We start from the raw sequence: 8,547 nt of genomic DNA on the forward strand, positions 1-8,547 counted from the left end.
GTATCCTATTTTCATGCTTACTTTCAATTTTACATCGATATTTTTTAGAAGTGTAATTTCATTCATCCTATTATTTTTGAAAATGTAATGTATTTTTTGGTTCAATAGCTTAATTTGAATGATAAAATTACCTTTTAATTTCAATTGTTTGTATCTTTCTTTTCTTATTTTCTCATTATCTCCTACTTTCTTCTCTTCCTTTTCGTGTTGTCCCCTTTAAAACACTCGGTCTTTAATTTCAATCTCTAATCCCTTCTAAGTATAGAAATAATTGAATAAAATAGCATTTACTGTAATACTATGAGGTTCACCCAAATCTTTTCAGTACACATGAAAAAAAAATACCAATAGCCCAAATCCAACAAAATGGGCCATGCAATAGACCCCTCTTTTGAACTTTATTATTCTCACTCTTGTTAAGTCCACGCTACACTTTTTGTTGGGGTTTCTTCCTGCACCACCAACTGTTTTTCTGCACCTCCAATACTTTTCAAAATCTTCTAAATGACTCATGACTTTTTGATTATGGTAATAAATAGGTATTGAATTTTGAAATTCTATTAAGATGATTACCGGATTTCGAAATCTAGTTAAAATATATATATTATATATATATATATATATATATAGAAAGAGAGATATTTTAATTTATGTTTTTTAATTTTGATTTCAAATAAGGTATTAAGAAAATTAAATAAAATTAAAAAAGAAATAAACATTAAAATAAAATTTAAAAAAACTAAAAAAACAATTGAAAAAAAAATACATATTCCAGGAAGTTGAAATGTGCTGGAAGAAACTTCTTTTTTTATATAAAACTTTTAAACAGATGTACCAGGAAAATATGTTTCTAAGTTACATCCCCGTAAATGTCGTAAATATAACAGAAAAGTGGTTGAGATATAAAAAGAGTACATTATTTATAATTAAAAATAATTGAATAACAATACGAAACGTTTATTTAACAGCAGTCATCAACTCAATTATAATAAAAAAAAAATATCATATTTGTCGTAATCAAATTAATTAATTAGATCCTCAAGCAGTGAAATTAAATTAATTGGACTGTGTTTGATGCGTAGGGCATGAAATGAGAACACAGAACTAATGGCACAAAACAAACACCATTTCTCCTTCTTCACTTGGTCACCCTTTAAGAATCAGTAAACAAAACAACACAAAGTCTCAACCCAAATTTATAGGTACTTTCTTCTTTCCCAATTTATTAATAGATTTCGTAATAAGAATTTTTCCTTAAGTGTTCATTGGTGGTGACTGTGAGGAATATTGAAAACGCAAATTCCAACCCACTCTCAAATACCATTTCAACTCAATAAGCCATTTGGCCAAACCATAACATCCTTGTCCTTGACCATGTCCATGTCCAAACATACACAAACAAATACCAATACCAGACACAAAAACCTCAGAACCAAAATCTGTCACCATTTTGAAAATCCAAAACTATATAACAAAACTTATAAATCAACACCCTTGAATCAATCAACTCAAAGACCATAACAACCTTAAACACAATATTCCTATATTCATACCATGATGTTCTAACATCTAATACCAAAAACACGCGTATACTATACACCATTTTTTTGCTTCAGTAACTTTGTTCAGAGTTCTTAGCCATGTCCATGCATGTCCACGTCTTCGTCTTCTTAACGCTTGCCATCTTTTCGGCAACGCCGTCGATGTCACAGTCGCAAACCGCAGCTTCCTGCAATGGAATATTCGTCTCGTACGTCTACACCGGCGGCGAGCGGCTGCCGCCGAACGTTTCCGACGCGACGCAGCAGCCGTACCGGTTCGAGTCGAGGCTGACAGTGCTGAACAACGGTTTGCAGGAGCTGAAGTCTTGGAAGGTGTTCGTGGGGTTTCAGCACAGCGAGTGGTTAGTGTCCGCGTCCAACGCGGTGCTCGCGGACGGTACGAGTCTTCCCGGTGCGGTTGGGAACGGCACCGTGTTAAGTGGGTCGACGGTGAGGGATCTGAAGACGGCGGTGGCGACCGCCGGCGACTTGACCCAGATGCAGGTTCAGGTGGATATGGTGGGGAGCTTGCTTGGGGTTGCGCCACCTTCTGTGCCGATGCCTCGGTCGGTTAATTTGACTAACGATGGATTCGTGTGTGGTCAACCCTTTGGAGAAGGTAGTTTTTATTTGCCTATTTTTGGAAGAGAAAAAAAAAAAGTGTGACTGTGACAACATGTGACATGTCTAATTTGATCCGGCAAGTGAATGTTTGAATGTTTGATTTGATTTTCAGGGAGCAATGAAACTCATGTGTGTTGCACAAGTGATCCCAGTTCCAGAACAAACACGAGCACAGAGGAAGAGTTTCTACCCCGCGAGAAGGGTGATCTTAGCATCACATACGACATCATCAGAACCTACGATTCCAATTACTGGGCAGAGGTTACAATCGCAAATAACAACCCTTTAGGTCGTCTTGACAACTGGAGACTAAGCTGGGACTGGCAGAACGACGAGTTCATCTACACGACAAAGGGTGCATATCCATTGAAAGTGGATTCCTCTGACTGTGTTTTCGGTTCTCAAGGTAATTTCTACAAGGAACTTGATTTTTCCAACGTCTTGAACTGTGAAAGAAGGCCAACCATAGTGGATCTTCCTCCCTCAAGGTTCAACGATTCAGAACTGGGTCATATCCCATTCTGCTGCAGGAATGGCACCATCTTGCCACCGACAATGGACCCTAGCATGTCCGCTTCAAGGTTCCAAATGCAAGTCTTCAAAATGCCACCAAACCTTAACCGCTCCACGCTCGCACCTCCTCATAACTGGGAGATAAAGGGTACCCTTAACCCTCACTACGAATGTGGCAACCCTATCAGGGTTAGTCCAACTCAATCCCCTGACCCCACTCACTCTCCATCAAACAAATCATCAATCGCAACTTGGCAAGTGGTCTGCAACATCACAAACACAAACCGTGAAACACGCAAGTGCTGCGTGTCTTTCTCAGCTTATTACAACGAATCGGTTGTCCCATGCAACACGTGTGCATGTGGATGTCCAAGTAATCCGGAGAGAACATGCAGCGCAACTTCACAAGCCATGTTGCTTCCACCGGAGGCACTTCTTGTCCCTTTCGAGAACCGAACTCAGAAGGCCGTTTCTTGGGCTGAGATTAAACATTTACCTGTGCCTAATCCCATGCCTTGCGGTGATAACTGTGGTGTGAGCATAAACTGGCACGTGGCCACGGATTACCGCAAAGGTTGGACCGCGAGGGTGACACTTTTCAACTGGGGTGAGACTAGTTTTGCAGACTGGTTTGCTGCAGTGGAAATGGACAAAGCTGCGAAGGGGTTTGAGGAAGTGTACTCGTTCAATGGAAGCCTTTTGAAGAGTGTGGAGAACACGATCTTCGTGCAAGGGAAAGAGGGGTTGAACTTTCTTGTGGCGGAAACCGATGGATCTAACCCTCGGAAAGATCCTAGGGTGCCGGGGAAACAGCAATCGGTGATCTCGTTTACGAAGAAGGAGACCCCTGGAATCAATGTGGCTGGTGGTGATGGGTTTCCCAGTAAAGTGTTCTTCAATGGGGAAGAATGCTCTCTTCCTTCGGTGTTACCGAGCAGTGTTGCGAGAACAGAGGTTTCATTGCCTACTATGATGTTCTTCCTGATTTTGTTGTCGATATTCTTCATGTCGTAATAGAGGCACTGTTTGATTTTGTTGTTGTTCTCCGACAGCCATGTGTTGTATATCCGTTTTTGTACGATTCTTTACACGATATTAATTCTGGAATTGTGTTAGAAAATATAGAGATATACTTTTTCTAATCTTTGGACAGATCCTTATTTTTCTTTTTCTGCAGTTAACACTTATGAATTATTCATTGTTTTGGACATAAAATCCCATAAGCATAATTGAACAAGTACTATCCAAGTAAAGAAGCAACCACAAAAGAATGGGCAGACTGAATGTATTGGGCAATGGAATATTTACATACTTACAGCAGTTCTTCAATCAATTTGAAAAACAAAAATAGGAAAAAAAAAAAAAAAAAGGAGCAGAGGAAAAAACACTTCATAAGGGTGTTATTAAGGTTAAAACTGCTCCTACAAATCTGCAGCAGTATCAAAACCTTGCTTCTGCAGTTCTGCCCTAAATCAATGTCATCATGTACACTTCAACAGTAGAAGCTTGCTAGGACTTTTGCAATCAAAAGCAGCCAAAAACTTGCAAATATGCCTTCTGCATAGATGCATTTAATGTTTGTTATTATTCATCTTGATGGATCACTTAACTGATCTTGAGCATCCACACTAAATCATAATAGCACACTACTCCCTGATGCCTGAATTTTTTACATCAACTAAATTCTATTTGTTGAAAAATTTAAACTAAGAAACGAAGTAACTAATCGCAGATGATTTAGTTCAAATGGAACGCCAACTATTTACATTGGCGTCTGCTATTAGAAAGATATCTGACAGGAATCTGTTCTAAACTGGAATGTTGTCTAAGGAATATCCATCAAAGTCTAAATCATGATCAGATGGTCCTACACCTTCCTGCTGCAAGAAAAACAGAAGAAAATGATTAGTTTACAAAGGAAAACTATGTGAAAGGGTATGTGTACAGAAAAGGACCAACCTGTTTCAGAAATGCAGTGACAAGATCCTCCTGACCGTACTGATCAGAGAAGAGGTTATTAATCTGGGAGCTTGGATCAGGAAATGTTTCAGCCTTAACCCTTACTGAATTGTCAACAAGGGTATTGAGGTGTTGACCAACATTTTGGAGATTACTTTGATGTATGGCTTCCCCAGTGGAGGAGAACAGAGGTTTTCCAATTGAAGTGGAATCTCTAGTTTGCACAGACAGTTGTTGCATGCAGGGAAAACCCTGATGGACTAAAACTGATGGTGAGACATCAATGTTACCTTGTAAAGGATTTGCATGCTGAGAAGAATCATATGTCATTCCCGTGTTTGTTAAGTCCCAATCATGGGACTTCTGATGGTGGAGTTCATTAAACATGTCATAGCTTGACACAAATCCACCAGGTCCTTTAATTCCTGAGGTACCTTCTTCATGAAACATGGATTTAGTTGGTATAATACTAGTTATACCCGGAGTGCTTCTAAGAGGAAAATTACCGAAAGACATTTCATTGGTTTGGTTGATGGGAAAACTCAACAATGAAGAGTTTTGTGGAACTGTACTATAAGCAGTGGTTATGTTGCTGGAGCCAGTAATTCTATTTCCCAAAACATCATTTGGTACTGTAGGCTGAACCAAAGATGATGGAAACCTGGTTGCATGAGAATCAGCATTTTCACTTAGAATCTGACCTCTTGGTTGAGACTGAGCCATCTGCATCAACAAGGGGTTGTTCTGTGCAGCAGGAGCGTTGACTCGCATGTTCAAGTTACCAAGGGTTTGGGTAGATTGGTGCAAATTTACAAGCTGTTTTGGCTCCATGTTGGTAGGAATGCCATGAAGCAAGTTTATTGGTTTACTGTTGCTTAAATGATGCAGTGACCCTTCTGCAAATCTTAGTCTTGGGCTCTCAAAACTGAAAAGGTTTTTCTGATCAGATAGAGGCATAGACACACCTGCTTTAGCAGTTGTTCTGCCAAGTGCCGCTGCTTGAAGCTTGGCTAGACTTTGTGCTGGAAGCTGAGCAGCAACTGAAAGAGTTTGAAGATCAATTCCACTGATTGAGGTTGCCCCAAATGGTGCTTCTTGTGAGCTCATGAAGGAGTTGCTCATGTTACCCTGCTGCTGTGAAACTCCACTCAGTCTTCGAAGATACAAACGGTATTTCTGTACCAAAAAACAGGTAGAAAAAACATCAATTCCTAGATTTCTCCCAAAAGTATATGTTTTATGAAGCATAATAGTATCAAACCTGGAGGTGGCTAGCAACATTTTCTCTAGTGAGACCAGGAACATTCATCAACTCCAGAATCTTCTTAGGAACTGCTTCTGTATATGAATGAACAACAAATTTAAAACATCAGATGAGGCATTTATGTTTGTTGAATATGGTCAAAACATGATATATAGTTAGAAAACTGATTTGGCTAGAAGGGGTCATGCCAAAATATTGCAATCTGACATGGAAGATGCAAGTAGTAAAAATGTGTGGATTTGATGCTTTCAGGATTCTTAACCAGTTCAAGATTAGACAGAAAGAATCCAAAGATCAAAAGTAGTGGGAGGCATTGTTTGTTGTGTCAGATAAGACAGCATGGAAAAGCAACAGAACATTTTTTTTGCAAGGAGGTGATTGAGGAACACATACTATCAATTCCAAGTTGATTCACAGCAGCCATAAACTGCTGATGAAGCTCAACAGACCAAACAACTCGTGGCTTCTTCAACGTGGAGGAATCATCTCTCTCATCTCCTTCATCCTCCTCATCCCTCCTCTTCTTTGAGCCTTTTCCTTCATTCACTGAAGATGAAAAATCCCCATCGTCACACCCTTTTAGAACACGATCTCCTTCTTCCACACTACCCGATTGCTCTGCATCTTTCAACCCGTTCTTTCTCTTCCGAATCACATGCTGCCATATGTTCTTCAGAGCCTCGATTCTCACAGGTTTAATCAGATAATCACAGGCACCATGTGTCACCCCTTTCATCACAACACTTTTTCCATCATCAGCAGACATCACTGTAAAAATCATTCACACAAAGTTTGTTACTGCATTATATCAATGCAGTGTCTCTCAATAGCCATAAACCAATCAAAACGACGCTTACTAATAACCGGAAGGTCCATCTCCAACCCAATATGCTCCAGAAGCTTGAATCCATCCATGTCTGGCATATGCACATCGCTCAAAACAATGTCAAACCCGTTTTTGTTCTCTCTCAGAAGCGACAATGCAACCTCAGCTCGCTTGCATTTCGTCACTGAACCCAACAAGAAACCGAATCAAATCGCAAAATCTCAAATTTCACAAATCAAAATTCAAAAAAGGGAAGTAAAAAAAAGAGGCCCGACTCCAACTTTACTTCAGAACCAATTCCAAAGGTTTGAAAAAACAATTAACAAACAAATCTGTCAGCACGAGATGAAAACAAACACCATCAATCACTTCATGCCATGCTATTTAACCATGCCAAAAAAAAGCATCAACTTGAAAAGAAAGGCTGCAGCAAAATCCAAAATCACAGTAAATACCGTATCAAACGACATGTTTGGAGCAAAAACTCCATAACAAGACACAGTTGGAGTTGATTGACAAGTACAAGTACTATCCACGACCACATAAACATTGAAGAAAAAAAAGGCAAATTGCATTTCTTTTCTGTACCCAAAAGGAAGAAAGTGATTAAGCACCTTCATAGAGACAAGCACGCAGCATCCTCTCAAGTATCCTGAGGCAAGTGGGATCATCGTCCACCACCATCACCCTGAGACCCGCCGGAAACTGGTCGGAGACGGCGTCTCCGGTTTTCATGGGAGAACTTGAAGTTGATCCCTTGCCGCTGCTGAGATTCATGTTTGTGAAGATCCAAAACAGTTGACAGCAACAAACACAGACTCAAACAGGTTCACATGGTTGAAACTGGCATCATCATGAGAGTGTTAAATATAATAACACAAGAGTGAGTTGTTTAAGAGTTCAGGCGAAGAAACAGAGAAAAGGGTAATGGAATTTCTTTTGGCTGCAGATAATATAGCATATAAATAATGGAAATGATTGAGGCTCTGATTCTGAAAGAGTTTTTTTTTTTTTTTCTCTGTTTCAAACCGATGCTCAGTTTCTGGCATATTTTATTACTTTCCATAAAATAATGTTGTCAAAATAATAATAATAATAATATTATTAAAACGTTGGTGTCTGTGTAATTATTTTGACATTTTGCAAAGTTAATATTATCATATTTTAAGGTTGCTCCTGAAAGAGTGGATCCAGCTCATTGGTTAGATTGGATTAACTAACCCTCCACCTCGGATCTCAAAACCACTTCCAACTCTGTCACAAAGTCACAACATTTCTAAAGGGGCAGTTGTAAACTCTGCTCCTCTTGTCTCACTTTCCTTTTTCTTTGTTTTAAAGGTTATTTAATTAAATTTATTTTTATCTTTTAACTTTTACTAAATTAGAATTAGTTTATTTTGAAATTTTAAACTAATTTAATACTTCATATTTCAAAATATATAAATTTATTCTTTTTAATCAAATTTTGTAAGGTTTATTTGATATTGTAAGCATATTTCATAATAGAATTTGACTTAACATTAAAGTAACAATGTGTCAAACAGTATATACAACTCAAATACAATTCTGAAATGTGTACCCAACATCAAATAAACCTAACAAAATTTGATTAAAATGATCAAACTCACGTATTTCAAAAGATAAAGACTAAATTGGTTAAAAGTTTCAAAATGGATTAATTTCAAAATTCACTGAAAGTTAAGAGACCAAAAACATATTTAACTCTTTAACTAATATCTAAAAGGAAGTGAAAAATGTTATTGATTGTTTTTAAATTTATAACTTTTAAATTTACGGTAACCAGGTTTTAATTTACATGT

The 8,547-nt window shown here is 38.2% G+C and overlaps 2 protein-coding genes across 3 annotated transcripts; one reads left to right on the plus strand and one right to left on the minus strand.

Moving 5' to 3' along the window:
- The first annotated feature begins 1,245 nt into the window (after positions 1-1,245).
- On the plus strand, positions 1,246-4,047 carry LOC114162818 (COBRA-like protein 7). The gene is made up of 2 exons (XM_028046797.1): positions 1,246-2,160; positions 2,278-4,047. Exons 1-2 carry the CDS (start codon positions 1,641-1,643, stop codon positions 3,690-3,692), a joined length of 1,935 nt encoding a protein of 644 aa, XP_027902598.1. The 5' UTR covers positions 1,246-1,640; the 3' UTR covers positions 3,693-4,047.
- Positions 3,937-7,679, minus strand: LOC114162817 (two-component response regulator ARR2-like). Of its 2 annotated transcripts, none has more exons than XM_028046796.1 (6): positions 7,342-7,679; positions 6,759-6,911; positions 6,295-6,669; positions 5,899-5,975; positions 4,638-5,813; positions 3,937-4,555 (listed from the first exon to the last, which is right to left on the minus strand). In XM_028046796.1, exons 1-6 carry the CDS (start codon positions 7,502-7,504, stop codon positions 4,487-4,489), a joined length of 2,013 nt encoding a protein of 670 aa, XP_027902597.1. In that variant the 5' UTR covers positions 7,505-7,679; the 3' UTR covers positions 3,937-4,486. The 2 variants fall into 2 exon arrangements, with proteins under 2 accessions (XP_027902597.1, XP_027902596.1); XM_028046795.1 differs by having other exon boundaries at positions 3,947-4,558; positions 7,342-7,678.
- Positions 7,680-8,547: the final 868 nt, after the last annotated feature.

The sequence above is a fragment of the Vigna unguiculata genome, chromosome 9 (assembly GCF_004118075.2).
Source record: "Vigna unguiculata cultivar IT97K-499-35 chromosome 9, ASM411807v1, whole genome shotgun sequence".
NCBI lineage: Eukaryota > Viridiplantae > Streptophyta > Magnoliopsida > Fabales > Fabaceae > Vigna > Vigna unguiculata.